A 20,585-nucleotide genomic window follows, 5' to 3' on the forward strand; every position below is an offset into this window, starting at 1 on the left:
AGCCTCATTGCAACCGGATTTTCCTTGGCTCGAGGCTAGAGATGCAACACCAAAGCCAATGTTCATGAATAGTGAAGTGTTAAGAAGACGGCTTCTCGATCGATGCGAGGTGATGGCGCACAATCTTGGCAAAGCTGCCGCGCTTGAGAAGCAGGTAGGCGACGTCCAGCAGTCGCTTCGCTTCACTCTACATCCATCCATCCATCGCATGAGCCAATGCAATGCATGTAGTCGTACGCTGTACGTCTCACGGTAGGCAAAGAGGTCGAGTCCCAGCTGCAGCGCCGTGCCAAACTCACACTCGTCGCACGCAATGTTGGCGCGCGTCAGCAGATCGTCGACATCTTTACTCCGCGGCTTGGACAAAAGCTGGTGCAGCTGCCGGCTCTGCGTCGGAAGCGCCCGGAAGCCGACGCCCGTCTTGGGGTGGATCGGCACCCAAATGCCCAAGCCACTCAGCGTCGGCGCAGTCCACTTGCGCTCGCACATCGCAGCTCTGGGCCGCTTCGTTTCTCGCGTTGCGGCCGCAAAGGGAGCAAACTGGCACAAGAGGCTCTCGACTGTGCCATGGGGCTGCTCGAGCAGCTTGGCGTAAAGCACGTCCACGAGGCTGCGGCCTCGAAACTCAAACGCTGCCTAGTGCAGCGCCTCACGTAAGCGCGAGCGTCATTGGAACTCGCACACAGTATCGTTCGCGCCTTCCACGACGAACGCGGGGGTGTCTTTCGGCGCGTCGCTACACGTCATGAGGTCCTGGCGGTGGCCATTCAAGGTCTACCGAAAGTAGCCTAAATGCAAGGTCGCCGACGACACCACCGTGATGACCTCGGGCGGGTCGTAGTAGCATCGTCCGTGCAAGAAGACCTACGTGCCACCAAGTTAGCTTCAACGGTCCACTGCAAGACGACGAGGTGCTACCGGCGTCGGCAAGGCCGGTGCATTCGTCAGCGCCATGTACGGGCCCGTGAGCTGGAGTCCGAGCGACGCTTTGAACGCATCTACTACACGTCAACGCTTTTCAACGAGGTGTGCGACCAGCACCGTGAGGCTGCTCGGGGGCAATTTTTTGGGCAATGGCATACAGCGTGAAGAAATCGGCCGGCGCCTCAAAGTACCATTCCTTTGACAGCGTCGCCTTCCACGCTGCGACTTGGTCATCGCTAAAGCCATGCGAAATCGGTGCATCGACCGCGGCCGTCGGGACCTCCTTCGGCCGGCTGCGCTTTGAAGCGCGCGTCGGGGCCATGGCCAAAGATTATAGACTGATTTTGATTGGTGGCTCTCTAGCCAATCACAGACGCGTATTACGCTGGATGAAATCAACCCATCTCTGCCACCGACTGCTCCCCTACTACGCGCGTGGCGCTCTTGCTCGGGTTCATACAAAAGTCAGCGGAGCGCCATGCCCGCGTCAGTCACGGCGTCCTCGCATCATAAGCGTCGTCTTCCTGCTCGGACGTCCACGGAAGCAATCACCGTGATGGTCATTTTTATGATAAAAGTCGATGCAAACTGACACACTGCCCGCCAAACGCTACGGCCATGCGTCGTGCCATCCTTACATATCGTCGAGGCCAAAGGCGTGGACGTGGAGGCGAGGGACATTCGGCAAGGTTGCGATGACGGTCTGCATAAAGCCAACGGGGCCGCAGACCGCGACCATCGAAGCGTCCGGGCGCACGGCTGTGAAGTCGTCGGCCGTCGGCCGGCCCTTGTGATAAAACACGTGCAATTGCGCCGACGTCATCGTATCTTTGAGCTCGCGCTGGAACGGAGTTCCGGACGTTGTGTAGATGTGAAGGTAGATGCGCTCGCAGCGCACATCGCTGACAGCGTCCGGCAGCAGCGACAGCATCGTCGAGAGACCCGACCCGCCCGCGACCAAGACGAGCTCCGAAAACAGTCGAGGCTGGAGCGCAAACGCGCTCGGAATCGGCGTGAGAACGTCAATCGTCGATCCCAGCGCGACGTCGTGCAGCAGTGGACTCAACGCGCCCTGCGCGACCCGCTTGACGAGGACGCCCATGCGATGCGGCGCGTGCGCCTTTCTTGCTACCAGCGCCAGCGGCACGGGCGTGTACGACCGCGTAAGACCCGCGAGCCGCAGCGCGCAGTGATGCCCCGGCGTGACCCGGTGCAGGACCGTTCCGGTCGGGGACTCGAGGACGAGCAGCGCCAAATCGGGCGCCACGAGCTTCCGCGCCACGAGCGTGCAGGGCTCAAACGTCGTGTGCAGCAGGGACGCAAAGGCGGCTGGTGTCTTGGCAAACGCCTCCGTGAGCATGTACGCGAGCGCAAGCACGACGAGCGAGACGACGCCGAGCCGCACGCGCGTGTCGTCTTGGATGTGCGCGGCGAAGATGCTCTCGAGGATGATGGGCACCTGGTCGAAGAGCGGGACGTCTTGCATCAAGGAGAGGCTGTGGAGCAAGGCAAGTCCTGGACGCATGGCCATGATGGCTGCCGCAAGGACGTACGCGCGCGTCATGTAGTACCGGTGCAGCTCGATCTGGCCGCGCGTGATGGCGTTGACGCCAGCATAGATGGCGTGGGCCCAGAGCGGGGAAAAGAGGGCCGCGGCGACGAGGATGCCGAGGCCGCCTTCGAGCGATGTCTTTGCAATCAGCATCATGGTCCAGACAGCGACAAACGCGATGGCGGCAGCACTTAGCGCCGCATACCCGATGATGCGGTGGCGGCGCAGATCCGATGTGCGAAACGCAGGAAAGAGCTGCAGCGTCGAGAGGAGGAGCCACACCGACCCAGAGAGGACGTGGACGTAGGCTGCGTAGCGCACTGTCGTGTCCCTGTAGATGCGGACGGCGCCAATCGGTGAAAAGATAAAGTACACGAGAACGTAGGCTAGGACAAAGACGACGGCGACAATGGCGGCAGCCCAGCGCAAGCACTGAAGGCCCTTGGCATCTCGGGCCAGTTGCCGACGCATGGCAACGGCGCGGGCCACATCTGGCTCCACCTTAAAGGTCTTTGCGTGCACCTTGGCCGCTGTCGACATGGCGGAGTGTTGACAAGTGCCATCTCAACCCATGGAAGCTCTGGATCTGGTCGCCGATCCTTGAAATAGTGTGAAAAGCGTTTGGGAGACTTGTGCGCGCTTGGTAAAGCGACCGCGTCCAGGACAAAGACCTTGAGCTCGCTCTTTGTTAGTCTGTGTGCCGGTATCGTCAGACGATGCGTACCCAATAGCAAGGTCCGAGAAGGTGCTTGGATCCTTCACTATAACACTATTTCAATGAGAAAGGCGGCCAAGCATTGATGATGCCAGCCATCATCATCGCTTGACCTGCCAGTGCAAGATGACCTGCAAGGTGCAGGATGATCGCCAAGATGCGAGAGATGGCGGCCAGTGACGTTTATGCAGAAGAGCCATTGACCAAGGGACACTGGTACCCGACGAAGCTAACGCTACCACCGATGTCACTGGCTCACCGCGTTCCTAAACGGGTCCTATGGGTCTCTGCTTCTTGGGCTTCCTGAAGAGGGATCCTATGGAAGCGTTCTGGGTGGCCAGCGATCTTGCGTTTGGCTTAGCTCCTGCGATGGCGCACGAGCTCTCGTCAGGATGGCATCGTTAATGCGCCATCATTGCTCCCATGACCACGATATAGAATTGTGCCTGACCTCCCGTGCTGGCGATGATGGGTCGCTGCGACCATGCATACGACGTCCAGGCGCGGCTCCTTTGTGCAGCGTGGTAACATGGGGGCCAGGAGGTGCGATGGCCAGGACGAGGCAAGAACCTGCATATCGAGGCGCGAGAAGACACAGTATCGAGCGCGAGGAGCGACTACGGTGGTCGTAATCGAACTTTGTGCATTCAGATTAAGATCAACGAGGTACTTCCGAGCGTCGTTTTGGTGAAGAATGAAATGAGGTCGTTTAGATACCGGCTTGCTTGGCGCGGACGGCAGCGTAGTAGGCCTTCATCTCTTCGCGCTTGTGGAGCGCGCGGCGGTGCGTACCGAGGCGCTTCTTGGTGAACTTGTAGATGCGCTTCTCGGCCGACGAGCCGCCCGACTTGATCATATCAAGGATGCGCTTCTCGTACGGCATCAAGCCGACGACTTCGCGGACAATGTTGCGCACGAACTGCGTCTTCTTGCCGGCGCGCTACACAGATCCATGAGCTTCCTCGTCATCTTCATGGGCATCAAGAACGTACGCCCTTCTTGGCGGCCGGGCGGGGCGCGACTTCGCGCTTGGTGACGGGGTACCCCTTGGCGACACCGCAAGCAATACCGGTGGAAGACATCTTTCTCTTTACTTTCACACTAAAACTGAAACTTGGAATAGCTCGTCCGTGCCTCCATGCCCATGGACCTCGCCAACCAATGCTTTCCACCAATCATCTCGCGTATTCGGATACGTCCGGATAACCGACCTCTCTCTTTGCATGTCAATACTCTCAGAATCGATATTCTCACACTGGCCGTTCATTGGGTCGTGTCGTCACCACTCAATGCGCGGCGTCCCGACGGGAGTAGTGTAGACACACTATTTCTGATTTCCATACAAAAGCCATGGGCATCGCACCGGTGCGCTCTAGGAGCGTTGTCCGCAGCACATGCCCGCGGCGCTCCGCGCACGTAGCAAGCGTAGGAAGGCTCGATACTGGCTGCGTCATGGAGAGCATGGGTGTCGGCTGAGGCATGAAGGGTTAGGCTACACTATTTGATGGGCGTGACAGCATTTCGGGCACGCCGTGGTACACTGTCTGGTACACTGTGCGTGCGGGTGCAACCGATCGGTTACGGTTAGAATACATAGCCGGCTATGTATACGGTTTGAGAGGGCTTTTCTAGAATGTCTTGACGTAAGCATCCCATACAAATCGGCTGTGATCTTACGCGTCATTTTCCTATCTTGCAATCTTGGATCATGTTCGGTTCCCGTGGCATGTCGCGTCATGCGGATGTGCTCGAGCGGGCGGTCCCGACGGCGCCCGAGGAGCTCGGTCGCCTCGTCGAGGAAATCAAGCGTCGCGGCAACCAAGCCTTCTCGGCCAACATCCTCGAAGAAGCCGAGATCCTCTACTCGCATGCGATCGAGATTGCGCTCCCGACGATGGGCGTTCACATCTTGCACAGCAACCGCAGTGCGACGCGCCTCAAGATGGGCAAGTTTGATCTCGCTCTTGAGGACGCCGAGGCCGCGACGACGATCGATGCTTCGTTTGCCAAGGGCTACTTCCGCAAGGGCCAAGCCCTCATGAAGCTCAAGCAGTTCGACGCCGCGATCGACGCGCTCACGACCGCAGACAACCTCGAGGCCAACAACGCAAGCGTCAAGAAGGCGCTGCAGGAAGCCATCGCTCTCAAGGCGGCGGCTGGCACGGCCGCCCCGACGACCCCGCTCTCCCCCAAGAAGAAGACGGTCTACAACAGCACGACGACGACGGCGACGACCAAGCCCGCGTCCGCGAAAACCGTGACCAAGAGCGAAAAGGTCATTGATGACGACGACGAGGTCGACGTCAAGGGCGTGCGCGGCTATAAGAAGTTGGCGGACGGCCGTGTCACGACCTTCTTCAACAACGAGCTCTCGGAGGCGGACAAGGCGCTCATCGGTGACATTGCGCCGCAAAAGATCCAGGACGTCAAGGCCGTCACCATCGCAGCCGTTGAAGGCGGGTCGGCGTGGAACCAAGGCAACACGTTCGAGGAGCGCGATATGACCAAGTTTGCCCACGACCGTGTCTCGGAGCTCGTGCGCGCGACGGTCCCGCAGCCGTGCACGCTTGCCGGCGCGCCTGGTCTCGTCGTCGTCAAGGACATCAAGGACATGTCGGGCGAAGCGTCGATCGCCGTCGTGCGCGGTGCGAAGCGGTGTGTTTCTTCCTTCTCGTATCGCCGATGTCTTGACATGTCCATGTGTAGGTACATTTTCGACCTCCTCTTCACGGTCGAATGCGAATGGAAGGCGACGAACGGTACTGAGACGATCAAGGGCCAGCTCAAGTTTGTCGACATGAGTTCCGACTGCGGCGGCGACTACGACGTCGAAGTCGTCGTCGCCGAGCGCTACACGCACCCCAAGGGCAAGGAGCTCCACCAAGCGCTCTCGACGAAGGCGTCCTCCGGTCTCCAGGCCGCGCTCTTCCAGCAGCTCAACATCTTTGTGAAAGAGTACCAATCGAATTAAGCCGTCCTCAATAGTATTGCTGAGTGCACCTCGTCTTAGCTCATGAGGTGGCGCCATTGAAAGCTCATGGTGACCGCGTGCGAGTACTCGGGATGGATGCCGTTTTGGAGCGGAAGCGTCTCCTTGACGACGTCTGCGCTCGTCGGCAGTCGCTTCCGGAGTTCGAGGACCGACGTCGTAAAGTTCCCGAGACTGGTCGCCGTGCCGGCACGCGGCTGCGCAAAGAGCTCGACGTGCAAACTCGCCGTGTCCACCGAGTAGACAAAATAGCTAAACCTAGCCCGTCCTTGGGTCACAATCAGTGTTGCAGGATGTCCAGGACGTACTGCTCGTTCCAGACGACCGACTTTTGCTGCTTGACGAGCGCTGTCGTGTAGCTCTGGTTCTCACACGTCAAGACGCCATGCATGGCTGGTGGGTCGATTTCGGCGGCGGCCGTCACATTCTCTTGGGTGAGCTCGACCGAGTAGTGGAGCGTCACTTGCAGCATGCCGACGCACACGTCCGAGCCAAGACCTTCGATGGCTATGACATCAACCATATGGAAGCATTCCCCTTTTCGTAGTAAGCACGTACTGGAGCGGTGCCCTTGGGCCGACGTGGGCGCTTTCTTGGTACAGTAAAAGAGTCGTCGACACACGCGTAGGTAGAGCTGCCCGGGTTTGGCCACCGACGGCCAGCTCAAGTCGATGCGGAGATCGTGGTCCTGTCCGCCAGGGTACATTTCACAAAGTCAAATAGGCCGTTAGACGGTACCCGCTTCACGGCCAGCGCGCCAACGTCGATGATCGAAGTGCACACGACCTCGTCCGGGAGACTCTTGTGGTGGCGCCATACTTCGAGATACATGTTGGGTCGCGTCGGTTTGGCCCAGTAAAACTCGTATTTCTCATCGAACGTGCACGTGTGGGTGGGCTCTTCCAACGGACGCACCTCGGTCTTGTGCGTCGTTTGCGGCGCTGATGTTCCGTGCAGCATCGTATGGAGCTTGATGGGGCTCGTCGGTTCGGTGTTGGCCTCGACCAGCGACACGATGCAGTAGAGATCCACCGGGTCGTCAAACATCGCGACCAAGTTGCGCACGTGAAGCGAGACGACGCCAGGTCCAAAGACGCTTGTGGCTGGCACCTTCTCTTTTGGATCGTCGTCGGTCGTTGACGTGGCCGACGACGGCGAGCGCACGTCCGCCGCGGTTGTCGATGCTTGAGCGACGCTCGTGTCGATAGGGTACAGCTCGGGGTCCCAAAATGGCATGTCGAGCACTTTTGGCCACACCATGTTGTTGACAATGAGGTCGCGAAGGAAGGTTTGTAAGCTACGTCAGCATGAAGACGAGCTTAAACGCAGTTGTCGTCGTACAAGTCGGAGATGAACGGGACGTTGGTGACGTTGATTTTGGCGGCCGTGAGCGAAAATTCCATCCGCGGGTGGCTAGACATACCCATGAGCCAAGTACATTTCCGGTTTCTATACCTGATAAAGGACACGGATATACCCCTACACAACATTTGCAGAATAAGGCTCACATGCGTCTGTATGTATATATATGGCTGCAGACCCAAAGCCAGGCCAGACCGTCGCCATTGGCCGAAGCGTGATGCGCATTGTGCCCATCACAACAAGGTCCTTTAGGCGCACGCGGGCCGCCGCGCCAAGTTGGTGGGCGACTTTGATCTCTGCGAGCTGGTCGTCACCCGCTGCGAAGCGTACTTCAGCGTCCCACGAGATCTCCGAGACGGGGCCGTCGGGGAGTGCGTCGTCCAAGGGAATGCACTTGATGCCACCAAAGGACGGCGGTGACGAGCCCATGTCGACATTGATGAGCGATAGGGCAGAGATAAACGTGGGCTTGTTCGAGTCCAGGACGGGGTTCAGCGAGCTCATCATCGAGTTCTACCCGTGACATGGCCCTACAGCGCCGCCAAGAAATAGTGCTTCCATACCCGCATGGCCACTTTAATGTACGGCCAGCCGCTACAAGCGCACCAAGGTGTTGCATCGCAGGTGTTGTGAAGACAATATGTACCGTTCGATGGCTTTATTGAGCCACTCAGCGCGCTCGACATCTGCCACGTGACGTGAAATGACATGCCAGCAACATCCATTCGTTTGGTGGACCTACCGGAAAACTTGACCCAGCTCGGAAACTAACAAGACTTGGTGAGGTCCACGAAGAATCCACAACTCCACTGTACCTCGATCGACGGATAGTTGTGGTAGTTGGATTTCTCAGCCGCAGCCATGTGGAGGGCCTCGGCGCGAAGACATTTGCGTCGCACGTCCTTCTCTTCTGCAAAGTTCCACCCCAACAAGACAACGAGCAGCATGCCGATCCCGGGTGCGAGTCCACAGAGGGCCATCGTGTGCACCGCGAGAAACATGGCCAAAAGATGCCAGTAGCTCGTGGTATAGACAACGTTGGCAGCGTAAAAGCCCGCCAGCGCGATGGGGCACACGATGGAGAAGCCCAGCACGCCGGAGAGGACGCTAAGAACGAGGCCACCGCCTTTGTGCGAGATGGACGCGGCCATCATCCACACCCGACGACGACAAGCGGCCCAGAAACTTTGCATCGGCACGATGGGCGCAACCCCTGAGGTCTTTTGGTCGAGCACCACCTTGTCAAAGTTGCGCTGGCGCATGAGTTCGTTGCGATCTTCCAGCAGAATGAGCGTCGGTGACATGCTTGGTCGGGCGTCGGACGTGGCTTCCGACGAGAGCTTGGACTTGCGCGGATGGATCGCCCGGTTGAGGAGCGCCATGGGGCTGTTGCCGCTCTTGGAGATTAAGAACTTGGTCTTCTCCCCCGTGCTCGGGGCCAAAATGGACGGAAACTGGAGCTTCACCTTGGCCTTGGCCAACTCGCTGGGTGGCGACACGACCGTTGGTGAGAGCGCGCCGTCGCTGGCCCTTGCGCTCGGAGGCGTTTTCGACGACGGCGAAAACGGGTTGAGCTTGTTTAGGTTGAAGCCGGCCCAAAGCTCTTCTGCGCAAGTCTCAACCGTAGGATGTATCGCTGCATCGTCGCCGGACGACGCGCGCGACGAGCGTGGCACCTCCTCTTCTTCCAGGTCGGACTCGTTACTCATGCATCCATCGTCCGCGATCTGGTATGAACTGAGGCTGATACCAGGGCGGACAATGTCGGCCCCGACGACGCCGTCGTCCCCTCGCTTGGCCGCTCGGAGGATCGCGCGGCTAATGCACTTGACCCACAGAAGCGCGCGCTCAGGCTTTTCTCTCGAAATGCAAACGTCTGTGGCCGATAATGGATCGTCGTGCGCTTCGTCCAGGCTTGGACGTTCATGGTGAACATGTTGTCAGTGATGGTACTGTCGTCGCGTGGGTCGTAGCTCAGCGTTGCCTTGCAGAGCGAGAGGATGTAGATGGAGGTTGTCTTGGTGTCGTTCCTGCACACCATAATAGTACGAAGAATAGTATGCAGCAGCAGCATCGCTCGTCGTATTACGTACGTGAAGATCTCCATTCCCGGGCTTTCTGCGTTCACGACGACGTAGTAGCGCGACTTGCCAAGGAAGAAGAGGTTCTTGTCCTGTTTCTTGAGGTACACGCGCATGTAGCCTTCGACGACATCCGCGCGGATGGCGCGCTCCGACGACCGCTTCGAGAGCTTCGTCGACCCATCGTCCATGAGCTTTGCCTTCTCATGGCCCGGCAGCTTGTCCTTGAAGAGCGCATGGAAGCTTGGCATCTTGAAATTCTCCTTCTTCACGACGTGGCCCTCGTCCGTCCTGGCCTCGGTGCTCTTGCGGGTCGCATCCTTCGCATCCTTCGTATCCTTCGTATCCTTCGTATCCTTCGCATCCTTCGCATCCTGCGGGACCTACGAGAAGCATGGGTCCATGATCCTTCTCTTCCTCGTCCTCTTCCATCGCTTCCGCAGCATGAGCCTGGCCTACCGTCATCTCGGCGCGACCTCGCTCGTCCTTGGCGTCGTCCATCGAACTTGAAGAATTTGCACACTGCGGGCAGGCGTTACACGGTGAAACGAAAATGCTTGTGCTGTATATTAATATGCAACGTACGAACTGCATTTTAATCATATGGTGGTACAAAGTGCAAGAGAAGGAGTAAAAAAACACCATCACCTCGTTGGATTATATTACGAAACCGTGCTCTGATTGGCCAAAAAGATGATATCGGGGGTGCGGGTTTGCGTTCAATTTCCGAGTTTCGCAGAGATGCTGACCAAGCGGCAGCGCAAGGAGGCGCCACGCGCCGACGAGAGCCCCAGCAGCACCGACCTCGAGGAGGCCGAGGCTGCGCGCAAGCAGCGCCGGCGCGATCAGGTCCGGGTCAACCAGCGCAACCTGCGCCAGCGCCAGCGGATGCTCAACGGGCTCGAAGCAGACGTCAAGACGATCGAGCTCGAGATCGCTGAGTACGACAAGAACCTCCAGCAGCTGCGCAACCTCAGCGCACGCGACGACTTTATCGTGTCCAATTTCGCCCAGTACCTGCACTTGCACCTCTACGGCGTGCTGCCGACGCACCCAGGTCGCGTCTCGGAGCAGCGACGCATCTCGCGCTTCCTCTTCCGCGACGACGTCATTTACGGCGGCGTCGTTGGCCACTCGTACATTGAAGACCAATGGCTCAAGTGGGCGGGGTTCCACCCCAAGTTCAAGCTTGTTCCAACGGGGTTTGAGGTCATGCACAGCAACGAGTCGGCCGTCATCCGCGTCCCCGTCGAAATCACGTTTGTCATGACGCGACTTACGATCGAGGCCATGTACCCGCATATCCTCGCCCACGAAGGCATTGTTCAGCAGGTACGTCACAGCCTCCATCTGCGACTGGCGGACAGAAGAATCAGCATCACTTCCTCATACATCTTAGATCCTGGGGCATGAGTTCTCGACCCAAGCTGGCTTTATCGCGTACTATGATGAGTACGGCCAGATCGAGCGCATGGAGACGTGGGCCGACCTCGCGACGACCTTTTCGGAGGCGATCGGCACGCTCGGCGCCAGTGCGCTTCTCTCCGACTCCGAGTACCGTGACACGTCGCATATCCGTGGTGTCCAGGCGATCACGGCCACCTTGTACCGGCAACTTGAGGCCATGCAACTTGACGACGCCACGCCGCAAGGTACTAACTTCTACGTTGGCTATATACCCCAACCGCGCTGATGCCTCGTGTTAGATGCTGGCGTTGTCATGTTGTAATCAATCATTCATCCTCCTGATCATACACAAATCCATCTTATTATAAGGCGCCTCGCGTCTACCTCGTCGTGCACGCCACTCGTTGCCGACGACGTGGAGGTCGCTCCACACACTACAGTGTACAGGCAGTCACCATATGCCGGCAAGGTTGCTGTGCATCACAGAGTTGCGTGGCTGCCCACCTCGGTGTATACCACGATCTCGCCGCAGCTGCCTGTGGTAGTACACAACATGCAAGCCAGTCGGTCGTCTGCATGTCTAGGCTTCTCTCCGTTCGTCTCTCGCGCCCAGTGGTCGGACACGCTTCGAATCAGGCCCGTTCGACAGCTCGCATTACACCCGCGTGCTTTTCGACATGCAGCAGCAAGTCGACCACCAAGAGCTCCATGGCATCACGTATACACATCCATATCTAATCAAGAACTCGCCATTAGACCGCGGCCAAGCTGCTTGGTTGTCACGACCGTCTGCTGCGTGATCACGTTTGTGCCGCCGAATGATATCCCCACTCGGGTCAACTTGGATTGCCCTCTTGCTTGGTCCCATCCTACTCTGCCGCCTCTTACTAGAATGGATGAGCCCATGCGCTACATTACTGCCTTGCAACGGGCTCTTCTCGTTGTTGGGGACGAGTTGGGGAGGGGCAGCCACGGTTGACAAAACGTTGATGACGGGCTGTGGTGCGCGAATCCACTTGGCCATGCGCTACGTATACTCTTGAGAATCTAATTTTCTGTATTGTTTGTCATCGTCGCCTTCAACGAGAGGCTTCCGCGCCATCAGCTGTGGCCATGACGCCGAGTTACGCTCGTCTGCAACACATAATTCACCATCTTGCCATAGAGAACGACGCACCATTCTCTTGTATGACCAAAGGAGGCGCCCTTGCGATGCCCCATGCAAAATAGTAGCTTTTTCTGGGCCGAACGTCAAGTCCATCTTCTTGTTCGTCTCATCCGACACGCCTTGTACAGCAACAAGACCAACACCGACCTTCAACGACCATCCATGAACTTACATGAGAATTTCCATGTTGCCGCAAAGTTCGTGCATTTCTTCGACGTGATGATGCCCCGCGTCGGTGGATCATATCACGTGGAAGCAATCAACCCAGCCGTTTCGCCTGTCACGTGGGGCAAACGTCCACGCTTTTGGGACAAATGGGCAAAACCACAACCGCGGTTAGTCGCTAGTCGATGGGTTTAGTCATTTAGTCGATGCAACCGATCTTTAGTCGGTGCACGGTTGCGTGGATGAAAAACCGTCTGATCCGACGACGATGAGCCGCCGACGGTCGTACGGCTCCAGCGCCAACCCGACGCGCCACTTTGAGTTTGACGTGACCGATGAGACGCTCTCGGGGCGTACGTATAGCGCTCACTTCCGCGCCTGCTCATGCGTAGTACTATGCTCTAGCAACATGGGCGTTCCCGGGGTATGGCCACGCCGAGCAGATCGAGGTGCCAAAAGAAGAGCTCGAGCGCATCCGCCACAAGATGCAAAAGCCTCGCCACCTCCTCGGCGAGTGGCCGTCCACGGGCATCAGCGGCAACGACCTGCTCTCGAGCTGCCTCTACTCGTCGGGCATTGTGGCCTCGAAAGCCGGGAAGCTCGCGCCGATCCCGACGCTCATGGTCGCGTGCCTCATGTACCTCTTCCGCTTTGTCTACGTCGAGGTCGTCTCGGCGATTCCGCTCAACGGCGGCTCGTACAACACGATGCTCAACACGTCGTCGAAGCGCGTCGCGGCCATGACGGCGGCGCTCGCCATCATTGCGTACCTCGCGACCGGCGTCGTCGGCGCGGTCTCGGCCTCCGACTACCTCAAGGCCCAAGCCACGGATCTCAATTCGATCCAAAGTGCCATTGGTATTCTCTTTACGTTTGCCTTGCTCAACTTTCTCGGCATGGCCGAGAGCTCGGTACGCGGATCATGTTGTTCTCATCTGCATGGACACTACGTTCTTATTAGGTCATTGCACTCCTCATCTTCATGCTGCACATCCTCACCCTGTGCATCTTGATTGGCGGGTCCGTCGTCTATAGCGTCCTCTACCCCGAGGTCGGCGAATTCGCAGCCGAATACGGAGAGAACTCATGGCCCGTGCTAGGTCCTCCGCGACAACCTCGCCTCGGACCTCCCTGAGATTGACTTTTGCGGGGCGCTCATTGCGGGCACGCCGCTGCGCGCTATTTTTTTTGGCTTTTCATCGGCGATGCTCGGCGTCACGGGGTTCGAAACGGCGGCCAACTTTGTCGAGGAGCAAGAACCCGGAATCTTTCGCCACATCCTCCGCGTACGTTCGCGCCCTTCGTCCTATGCACCCGATGATACGACGACCGTCGACGTAGAACATGTGGGCGCTCTCGTCCTTCTTCAATGTGACGCTGTCGCTGCTCAACTTGAGCGTCCTCCCGCTCTTTGGCCCCGACGGGTCGATCGCGAACAACAACATTGTGCTGGCGCTCATGGCCCGGCGCGTCCTTGGCCCTTGGTTCGAGCTCTGGGTCACCATTGACGGCTTTATCGTGCTCGCGGGCTCGGTGCTGACGTCGTATGTGGGCATCACGGGCCTTGTCCGGCGTCTCGCGTGCGACCGCGTGCTGCCCGAGTTCCTCTTGAAGGAGAATGCGTGGCGGGGCACGAACCACTACATCATCTTTTCGTACTTTGCCGTCGCGTCGAGCTTGGTGCTCGTACTCCACGGCGACATTGTCATGCTCTCGAGTGTCTTCTCGTACGCGTTTCTCGGCCTCCTCGTGCTCTTCTCGGCCGGCGCGATCCTCTTCAAGGTCAAGCGCAGCCACATGCCCCGCGAGACGAACGCCGCTTGGTACACACTCCACTTGCATACTGTCGGAGGATGACAGTATTCGTGTCGTCGTACTAGGTGGAAGTGCATTGTCGCCTTCATCATGGTCGTCCTCGGCTTCCTCGGCACATTGCTCGGCGACCCGCGCGTCTCGCTCATCTTTGCACTCTACTTTCTCGTCGTCGTCGGCCTCATCTTTTGCATGCTCGAGCGGCTCTGGCTCCTCCGCTTTGTCATTTTCATCATGCGCACTCTGTGCCCGTCGCGCCGCGACCGCCGTCTCGACGCGACCGACGACGACGAAGAGAGCCCGGACGATGCAGAGCTACTGCTGCCGCGCACGGGAGCCCGTGGTGGCCGCACGATCCTCAAGGTACGACGACACAGGCAGTTGCATAGATTTACCGGTGGTGTCCTAGATCATGAAGAGCATCAACGCGCCGCCGACGGTCTTCTTCTGCAAGCACATGTCGCTGTCGCTGATCAACAAGGCGGTCATGTACGTGCGCATGAACGAGCAGACCGAGACGCTCAAGATCGTGCACGTGCACAAGCCCAACACGTCGGTGCCCCAGGGCTTTGTAGACCTGGTCGCGGTCTTTGACCGCATGTACCCCAAAATCAAGGTCTATCCATGGTTTTTTGTTTCAACTCCAAAACCCAAAATTGGTACCTTGATAGATTGACTTTATCTCGATCGAAGGCGTCTTTGAACCGGCGCTTGTCCAATGGCTCTCCGAGACGCTCAACATTTCGACCAACATGATGTTCATCCGCCAACCCGACAACATTGACGCGCACAAGGTGTCGCTGCTCGGCGTCCGCGTCATCACGGGCTAAGAACCGCTTGTGCTTCTTCATATATGCCACAAAAGAGATGTCATTCAATCGTTGCTGCGTCAAGTTCACGCCTGATAGTGCTGCTTGTGGTGCACATTTAAAGCCCAAAGCGAGAAATGTGTGCTCTACATTGTAGTAGCTCTATTCTAGCGATCTTCGGCAGCGATTGGATCGCAAGGATTCCTGGGAGCTCGTATTTGGGTCACTTTTCTCTGGACCAGATCGAAGGTAGCCTCATGGTGCGGTACCTCGTGACATGAGTGACATGGACCAGGTTGCTCAAGTTGAAGTTGGATCCGAGCATGAGCTCATTTGGTCCGGAGCATATCGACGATGTCGAAATCCCTCCAATTCGTCAGCGCACTTTATCAGGACTCTATAAATAGTGTGTGTTGGCGTGTTTGGCTTCCTGCCTCGAAGATACCACCATCGATGAGCCTATGGATGATGAATGATGCAACACGCCGAAGTACTTGCTCCTGAGAGCAGTGTCGAGAAAGGATTCAAAGCATCGGCAAACGCCAAGGATATCGGTCGACGTATACACACACTATTTGAAGTGCTTAGGCTCGTTAAAGTACGATGTACGCTATGTTCGATTCTTGGAATTCCCAGAGGATCGGGCAAAGTGCAAAATGACCGCGTGGAGTGATACGCAGTCGGCGACGTTAGCCGCGGTCGTCGACACGTTCACGGGGCCGCTGACCGTCAGCGATGCGAGCCGCCTTGTCACCGAACACCTTGCGACGCTGCGCGACCATGCGGCGCCGCACCAGACGCAGACGCGCGACGGCCTCATGGCGTTGGCGCAGGTGGACCCGATGGAGCTTGATGTGCTCGAAAGCTTCAAGACGCTCTTGAATGACCTGCCCAAAGACAAGGTGCGGGACATCTCGCGCGTCTTGGATTTGCTCGCGACGGGCTGGGGCACAATGCTATTGACGGGCAGCCGCATGGCGCCCTTTCACGAGCTCGACCGCCTCGAGCGCGAAGCCGCCATGAACACCCTCGCGCGCTCGCGTCTCTCGATTGTCCGGTCGCTTTTCCTCGCTTTCAAGGCGCTGACCGTCTTACCCACGTATGCAACGGCCGCGACGGTCGACGGGGCGCCAAGCCCGTTCTGGGCACCGCTCGAGTACCCCGGTGTGCCCGCGAAGGACCCCGAGATGGAGCCGGCGTGGGTGCCACGCTTTGAAGAGTACGATTGCAGGAAATTTAATTTGCTTCTCAGTCAGCGGTGCTGCGATAGCATCGAGGCGCTCGCCAAGGAAGCGGGTGACGGCAATCCCATCGAGCTCGAAACCGACGTCGTTGTCGTCGGGTCGGGCGCAGGCGGCGGGGTTGTCGGTACGCCTCACCTTTCTCATACATCGCCGTCACGATCTTCAACTAGCGGCGGAGCTCGCCCAGGCCGGGTACCGCGTTCTGGTGCTTGAGAAAGGCGTCTACTACAACCCGGTCGACGACCCGTTCACGGAGCTCGAGTCGCTCCGTCAAAAGTTTGAAAATGGCTGCATTGTCATTCCCGACGACGGCTCCGTGCTCTTCCTCGCAGGCGCTACATGGGGTGGCGGCACTGCAGTCAACTGGTAATGCAATCAACAGTTAGTGCAGCGATGCGCACGTGTGCATTAGGTCGGCGTCGTTCCGGCTGCCGTACAATGTCCGGCAGGAGTGGGCAACCCAGCACCGCCTGCCGTACTTTGCGTCGCCCGCGTACGAAGCCGCGATCAACGCCGTGTGGGCCCGCGCCGGCGTCTCGGACAGCCATTTTTGCCACAGCGGCGCCAACCAGGTCCTCGAAGACGGCGCGACGGCGCTCGGCATGGGCGTGGCCAAGATCGCGCAGAACACCAACGGGGCCGCGCACGACTGTGGCTTCTGCAACCTCGGGTGTCCCACAAGCGAGAAGCAGAGCTCGGCCGTGACGTGGCTCAAGGACGCGCAAGACGCGAACGCCAAGTTCATTCAAGGCTGCCACGTCGATCGCGTCACGTACTCGCACGAGAAGATCGCGACCGGTGTCGAAGCAACGGTCTTGAATGGGTCGGTGAAGCTCATCGTAAAGGCATCGACCGTCATTGCTGCCGCCGGCAGCCTCCACACCCCGGCGCTGCTGCTGCGGTCGGGCTTGACCAATCCGAACATTGGCAAGCACCTGCGGATCCACCCCGTCTCGAGTGTCCATGGCTTTGTCCCGTCCAAGCTTATCCAGCCTTGGGCCGGTGCCATCATGACGTCCGTGTGCACGCAGCTTGCCGACCTCCACGGTGACGGGTGCGTCGTTTGATCGATTGTGATACGCGAATCCACTGGTGTCGCTAGCTACGGCGTGCGCCTCGAAGTCCCGTCCAGCATTCTCGGTATGCTCTCGACGATCCTGCCCTGGCGCAGCAACGCCGACCACAAGCGCCTCGTGATGCAGTACCCCCGCACCGCGTCCTTCATCGCGCTCGTCCGGGACTGCGACACGGTGAGCCGCGTCACCATTGACGCCGACGGTACGCAGCAGAAGCAAAGCTCGTCTCCATGACGCGTGTAGGGCGTCCGCGAATCAGCGTCTCGCTCGGCAGCAAGGACGCGCTCTCGGTGCAAGAGGGCTTGATCGCCGGCGCCAAGATCTTGCTGGCCCAAGGCGCTGTCGAAGTCAACACGACGCATTTCGACTTGCCGCCGCTCCAGCTCCGCTCGAAAGACGACTTGGCCAACCCGATCGAGTGTGCGACAACCCAAAACTGGTTTGCGCTCGTGCGTGCAAGAGGCGTCGTCCAGAACCGCATCGGTCTCTTCAACGCGCACCAAATGGGCTCGTGCCGCATGAGCGCGTCGCCAGACGACGGCGCCGTCAACCCCGACGGCGAGACGTGGGACGTCAAGGGCCTCTACGTCGCGGATGCCTCGCTCTTCCCGACGTCGTCCGGCGTCAAGTACGTCCCATTCAATAGAACCCTATCGCGCCTCACTTCCAATATTTGACGTAGCCCCATGATGACGACCTTTGCGATGGGGTACTCGGTCGCCCAGTTTATCAAGGCCAACCTCGCGGCCGAAAAAAGTCACCCGACCGGCAAGCTACGCAAAGTATGGCCGGCGACGCCGTGGTGGCAGCGCGTCTTTCGCGATCCAACGGCCTTCGCGGTCGTCGCGCTGCTGTGGCTGCTGGGCGGCAAGCACTTTTGGACCACACGCCTCCGGGCCCTTCTCGGTCGCCCTTAAGTGTGCATGTCGGACTTGCCTTTTGCACATTGTCTTGTCACGCCTCGTAGCCCATGCACAAACGACAGGACGCACCCGAGATCTTAGTCTGCTACTTCGATCAGTCTACAATAATGTAACGTTCAGTCCACATACCGGTCTCCATCGATCGTAGACCAGTCTACACAGATGACGACAATGGAGCTCGTTGTGTTAGCATGCGGTTTTGACGACGGCAGTGTCTCCATCAACGTACTGCTGAGATGTAGTACGTACCAAGCATGGCAGGTTGGTGCGTGTGCCCTTTCGCGGCATGTCGATCTTTCCGGATGCCACATCCGAATTCAGTGCCATGGCCTGCGGCCTGTCGCCCGAGATGGCGGCGATGCTGGCGCAGATGTCCAAGGAGAAGGAGCGGGACGTGCACATGTCGAGCGAAGAGCTGGCGGCGACGGTCGAGTACAACAAGAAAGTCCAGGACCGCTACAACGAGGTGCAGGCCAAGCAGGCGGCGTCCGCGGGCTACGACTGGACGCGTCCGTACGAGAAATGGGAAGCGTGGGAGGACCCTGAAGACCTCGCTGCGAAAGAGCGGGCTGCGCGTGAGAAGGCCGAGCACGCTGCCATGCGGCAGTCCTGCAACCATGATCATTCCGCGGAGCAGAAGCTCATGGACATGACGACGGTCGCCAAGATGGACAAGTGCGACCACTTTCGTCGCCTCGGCAACCGGTTCTTTGCCCACGCGCAGTACCAGCGCGCCGCGTACCACTACCACCGCGCGCTCATTTACTTCGAGTACATGTTTAGCGATACGGACGCCGAGCAAGCCGAGGTACACTGGTCCCTTGTTGTTATGACGGCCACATCGATGCATCTACTAGATGGATGCGCTGAAGAAGCGCATTCTGCTCAACTTTGCGCTCTGCCGCCTCAAGACGCGCCATTTAGACCAAGCGCTGCACCACGCAACGTTGGCCCTCAAGCTCGACGACGCCAACGTCAAGGCCAAGTACATTCGCGCGGTCGTCTACCGCATGCAAGACCACTTTGACGACGCCCAGCACGAGCTCGACGCTGCGATCGCGCTGAGTCCGAATGACGCCGCGTTGACACAGGAACTGCGGACGCTCTTGGCCAAGAAGGCGGCGTACCGCGTCAAGAGCAAACAGCTTGGCGCTGCCATGTTTCAAACGGGCCAGCCGAGAGCCCGCGTCGCCAGCCGCAGCGCGAGTCTCTTCCAGGACACGAGTCTCCAGCGGGCGCTGGACCTCGAGTTGCGACCAGCGACGGGCGCCATGATCAACGAGATTGAGAGCTGGCGGCCGTCGGCGTCAGGGTCAGTAGCGATGACCGCCTTGCTCGCGCAGCTCTCGGGCGACAATGACATCGACGCTACCCTCCTCGTCAGCCCGACGGCGTAGCCATACTATCTCGCAGCACATACTATCAAGACGACACGGACTCGATGGGAAAAAAGCGTGTTGAGATATAGAAAAAGGTGTCTAAAATAGGGGCTCTAACCGAGATACGGAACTTCTTACTCGTCCGCGTACTTGAACGAGTTGGACTTCATGTCGATGGCGCCGCAGAGGTACGTCGAGCGCTTCTTCTTGTTCTTCTCGCGCGTAAAGTCCTTGCCGCGGACCTGGATCAAGATGTTGTTGGCCTTGCTACCGACGCCAGCGTCGCCAAACGTCGCAGCGTACGAGTTGTCGCGGAGCGTGTCGTCAATGATCTGCTCGCTCCAGTACTCACCGTCGACGCGCTTGAACGGCACGCCCTTCTCCTTCGCCTGCGCCACGTTCTTGGGCGCGTCCATCTTCTTGGGCGTCCATGCGGCTGCCGCCGCCGCCGCCTGCGCGCGACGCGCCTTCTCTTTTTCAATCTCATCTTCGTTTTCCGATTCCGATGACGAGTCCGAATCCGAGTCGGACGACGACGACGAATCAGAGGACGACGACGACGACGAGTCCGAGTCCGACTCGACCTTGGCCTTCTTGGCCACCGGCTGAGCTTTCTTGCTCGGCGCAGGCGCCTTGCGCTTGGGCGCAGGAGCCTCGTCTTCCGAGGACGACGACGAAGAGTCCGAGGACGATTCGGCCTTCTTGGCGGGCGCGGCCTTCTTGACGGGGGCCTTCTTGGCGGCAGGCTTCTCGTCTTCCGAGGACGACGACGAGTCCGAGGACGACGACTCAGCCTTCTTGGCGGGCGCCGCCTTCTTGACGGGCGACTTCTTGGCGGCAGGCTTCTCGTCTTCCGAGGACGACGACGAGTCCGAAGACGACGACTCAGCCTTCTTGGCAGGCGCCGCCTTCTTGACAGGCGACTTCTTGGCGGCAGGCTTCTCATCTTCCGAGGACGACGACGAGTCCGAGGACGACG

The 20,585-nt window shown here is 58.8% G+C and overlaps 10 protein-coding genes across 10 annotated transcripts in view; 5 read left to right on the forward strand and 5 right to left on the reverse strand.

Annotated features, from left to right (window-relative positions):
* Positions 1 to 79: 79 nt before the first annotated feature.
* On the reverse strand, positions 80 to 1,255 carry SPRG_02125 (hypothetical protein; the record flags this gene model as incomplete). The annotated part of the gene is made up of 6 exons (XM_012340676.1): positions 1,042 to 1,255; positions 919 to 998; positions 779 to 864; positions 685 to 736; positions 238 to 636; positions 80 to 187 (listed from the first exon to the last, which is right to left on the reverse strand). Exons 1-6 carry the CDS (start codon positions 1,244 to 1,246, stop codon positions 80 to 82), a joined length of 930 nt encoding a protein of 309 aa, XP_012196066.1. The 5' UTR covers positions 1,247 to 1,255.
* A 303-nt stretch (positions 1,256 to 1,558) lies between these two features.
* SPRG_02126 (hypothetical protein) lies at positions 1,559 to 3,021 on the reverse strand (the record flags this gene model as incomplete). Its single annotated transcript, XM_012340677.1, has 1 exon — positions 1,559 to 3,021. The coding sequence occupies exon 1, from the start codon at positions 3,014 to 3,016 to the stop codon at positions 1,559 to 1,561; it is 1,458 nt and encodes a 485-aa protein (XP_012196067.1). The 5' UTR covers positions 3,017 to 3,021.
* A 768-nt stretch (positions 3,022 to 3,789) lies between these two features.
* SPRG_02127 (50S ribosomal protein L36e) lies at positions 3,790 to 4,312 on the reverse strand. The gene is made up of 2 exons (XM_012340678.1): positions 4,184 to 4,312; positions 3,790 to 4,131 (listed from the first exon to the last, which is right to left on the reverse strand). Exons 1-2 carry the CDS (start codon positions 4,271 to 4,273, stop codon positions 3,901 to 3,903), a joined length of 321 nt encoding a protein of 106 aa, XP_012196068.1. The 5' UTR covers positions 4,274 to 4,312; the 3' UTR covers positions 3,790 to 3,900.
* Positions 4,313 to 4,884: 572 nt separating this feature from the next.
* Positions 4,885 to 6,229, forward strand: SPRG_02128 (hypothetical protein). Its single transcript, XM_012340679.1, has 2 exons — positions 4,885 to 5,846; positions 5,898 to 6,229. The coding sequence occupies exons 1-2, from the start codon at positions 4,900 to 4,902 to the stop codon at positions 6,160 to 6,162; spliced, it is 1,212 nt and encodes a 403-aa protein (XP_012196069.1). The 5' UTR covers positions 4,885 to 4,899; the 3' UTR covers positions 6,163 to 6,229.
* SPRG_02129 (hypothetical protein) lies at positions 6,152 to 10,088 on the reverse strand (the record flags this gene model as incomplete). Its single annotated transcript, XM_012340680.1, has 14 exons — positions 6,152 to 6,438; positions 6,489 to 6,687; positions 6,739 to 6,868; positions 6,919 to 7,477; positions 7,522 to 7,593; positions 7,636 to 7,659; positions 7,721 to 8,055; positions 8,106 to 8,136; positions 8,189 to 8,228; positions 8,285 to 8,309; positions 8,358 to 9,360; positions 9,417 to 9,572; positions 9,636 to 10,006; positions 10,083 to 10,088. 14 exons carry the CDS (start codon positions 10,086 to 10,088, stop codon positions 6,198 to 6,200), a joined length of 3,192 nt encoding a protein of 1,063 aa, XP_012196070.1. The 3' UTR covers positions 6,152 to 6,197.
* A 264-nt stretch (positions 10,089 to 10,352) lies between these two features.
* SPRG_02130 (hypothetical protein) lies at positions 10,353 to 11,387 on the forward strand. The gene is made up of 3 exons (XM_012340681.1): positions 10,353 to 10,955; positions 11,023 to 11,275; positions 11,330 to 11,387. Exons 1-3 carry the CDS (start codon positions 10,365 to 10,367, stop codon positions 11,350 to 11,352), a joined length of 867 nt encoding a protein of 288 aa, XP_012196071.1. The 5' UTR covers positions 10,353 to 10,364; the 3' UTR covers positions 11,353 to 11,387.
* Positions 11,388 to 12,594: 1,207 nt separating this feature from the next.
* SPRG_02131 (hypothetical protein) lies at positions 12,595 to 15,057 on the forward strand. Its single transcript, XM_012340682.1, has 8 exons — positions 12,595 to 12,716; positions 12,769 to 13,274; positions 13,325 to 13,414; positions 13,464 to 13,649; positions 13,705 to 14,186; positions 14,244 to 14,538; positions 14,585 to 14,791; positions 14,847 to 15,057. Exons 1-8 carry the CDS (start codon positions 12,632 to 12,634, stop codon positions 15,003 to 15,005), a joined length of 2,010 nt encoding a protein of 669 aa, XP_012196072.1. The 5' UTR covers positions 12,595 to 12,631; the 3' UTR covers positions 15,006 to 15,057.
* A 578-nt stretch (positions 15,058 to 15,635) lies between these two features.
* On the forward strand, positions 15,636 to 18,356 carry SPRG_02132 (hypothetical protein). Its single transcript, XM_012340683.1, has 7 exons — positions 15,636 to 16,203; positions 16,255 to 16,352; positions 16,399 to 16,594; positions 16,641 to 17,282; positions 17,331 to 17,506; positions 17,548 to 17,932; positions 17,987 to 18,356. The coding sequence occupies exons 1-7, from the start codon at positions 15,641 to 15,643 to the stop codon at positions 18,219 to 18,221; spliced, it is 2,295 nt and encodes a 764-aa protein (XP_012196073.1). The 5' UTR covers positions 15,636 to 15,640; the 3' UTR covers positions 18,222 to 18,356.
* Positions 18,357 to 18,545: 189 nt separating this feature from the next.
* SPRG_02133 (hypothetical protein) lies at positions 18,546 to 19,747 on the forward strand. The gene is made up of 2 exons (XM_012340684.1): positions 18,546 to 19,035; positions 19,085 to 19,747. Exons 1-2 carry the CDS (start codon positions 18,553 to 18,555, stop codon positions 19,622 to 19,624), a joined length of 1,023 nt encoding a protein of 340 aa, XP_012196074.1. The 5' UTR covers positions 18,546 to 18,552; the 3' UTR covers positions 19,625 to 19,747.
* Positions 19,741 to 20,585, reverse strand: part of SPRG_22103 (hypothetical protein) — a gene marked incomplete at both ends in the record, with an annotated part of 1,377 nt that continues 532 nt past the window's right edge. The window contains one exon of the mRNA XM_012340895.1: positions 19,741 to 20,544. Within this exon, the coding sequence (XP_012196285.1) occupies positions 19,741 to 20,544 (804 nt within the window). The remainder of the gene's footprint in view (positions 20,545 to 20,585) is intronic.

The sequence above is a fragment of the Saprolegnia parasitica genome, assembly GCF_000151545.1.
Source record: "Saprolegnia parasitica CBS 223.65 unplaced genomic scaffold supercont2.5, whole genome shotgun sequence".
NCBI classification, from domain to species: domain Eukaryota; phylum Oomycota; class Saprolegniomycetes; order Saprolegniales; family Saprolegniaceae; genus Saprolegnia; species Saprolegnia parasitica.

Coding starts and splice junctions, on each gene's coding strand:
- SPRG_02127 (XM_012340678.1), bottom strand. CDS start 4,273: ATGTCTTCCACCGGTATTGCTTGCGGTGTCGCCAAGGGGTACCCCGTC. Junction 4,132..4,183: donor GCCCGGCCGCCAAGAAGGGC/GTACGTTCTTGA, acceptor GGATCTGTGTAG/CGCGCCGGCAAGAAGACGCA.
- SPRG_02128 (XM_012340679.1), top strand. CDS start 4,900: ATGTTCGGTTCCCGTGGCATGTCGCGTCATGCGGATGTGCTCGAGCGG. Junction 5,847..5,897: donor GTCGTGCGCGGTGCGAAGCG/GTGTGTTTCTTC, acceptor GTCCATGTGTAG/GTACATTTTCGACCTCCTCT.
- SPRG_02130 (XM_012340681.1), top strand. CDS start 10,365: ATGCTGACCAAGCGGCAGCGCAAGGAGGCGCCACGCGCCGACGAGAGC. Junction 10,956..11,022: donor ACGAAGGCATTGTTCAGCAG/GTACGTCACAGC, acceptor CATACATCTTAG/ATCCTGGGGCATGAGTTCTC. Junction 11,276..11,329: donor TGACGACGCCACGCCGCAAG/GTACTAACTTCT, acceptor GCCTCGTGTTAG/ATGCTGGCGTTGTCATGTTG.
- SPRG_02131 (XM_012340682.1), top strand. CDS start 12,632: ATGAGCCGCCGACGGTCGTACGGCTCCAGCGCCAACCCGACGCGCCAC. Junction 12,717..12,768: donor CGATGAGACGCTCTCGGGGC/GTACGTATAGCG, acceptor ACTATGCTCTAG/CAACATGGGCGTTCCCGGGG. Junction 14,792..14,846: donor GCATGTACCCCAAAATCAAG/GTCTATCCATGG, acceptor GTACCTTGATAG/ATTGACTTTATCTCGATCGA.
- SPRG_02132 (XM_012340683.1), top strand. CDS start 15,641: ATGACCGCGTGGAGTGATACGCAGTCGGCGACGTTAGCCGCGGTCGTC. Junction 16,595..16,640: donor GGCGGCACTGCAGTCAACTG/GTAATGCAATCA, acceptor CGTGTGCATTAG/GTCGGCGTCGTTCCGGCTGC. Junction 17,283..17,330: donor GCCGACCTCCACGGTGACGG/GTGCGTCGTTTG, acceptor TGGTGTCGCTAG/CTACGGCGTGCGCCTCGAAG.
- SPRG_02133 (XM_012340684.1), top strand. CDS start 18,553: ATGGCCTGCGGCCTGTCGCCCGAGATGGCGGCGATGCTGGCGCAGATG. Junction 19,036..19,084: donor CGGACGCCGAGCAAGCCGAG/GTACACTGGTCC, acceptor TGCATCTACTAG/ATGGATGCGCTGAAGAAGCG.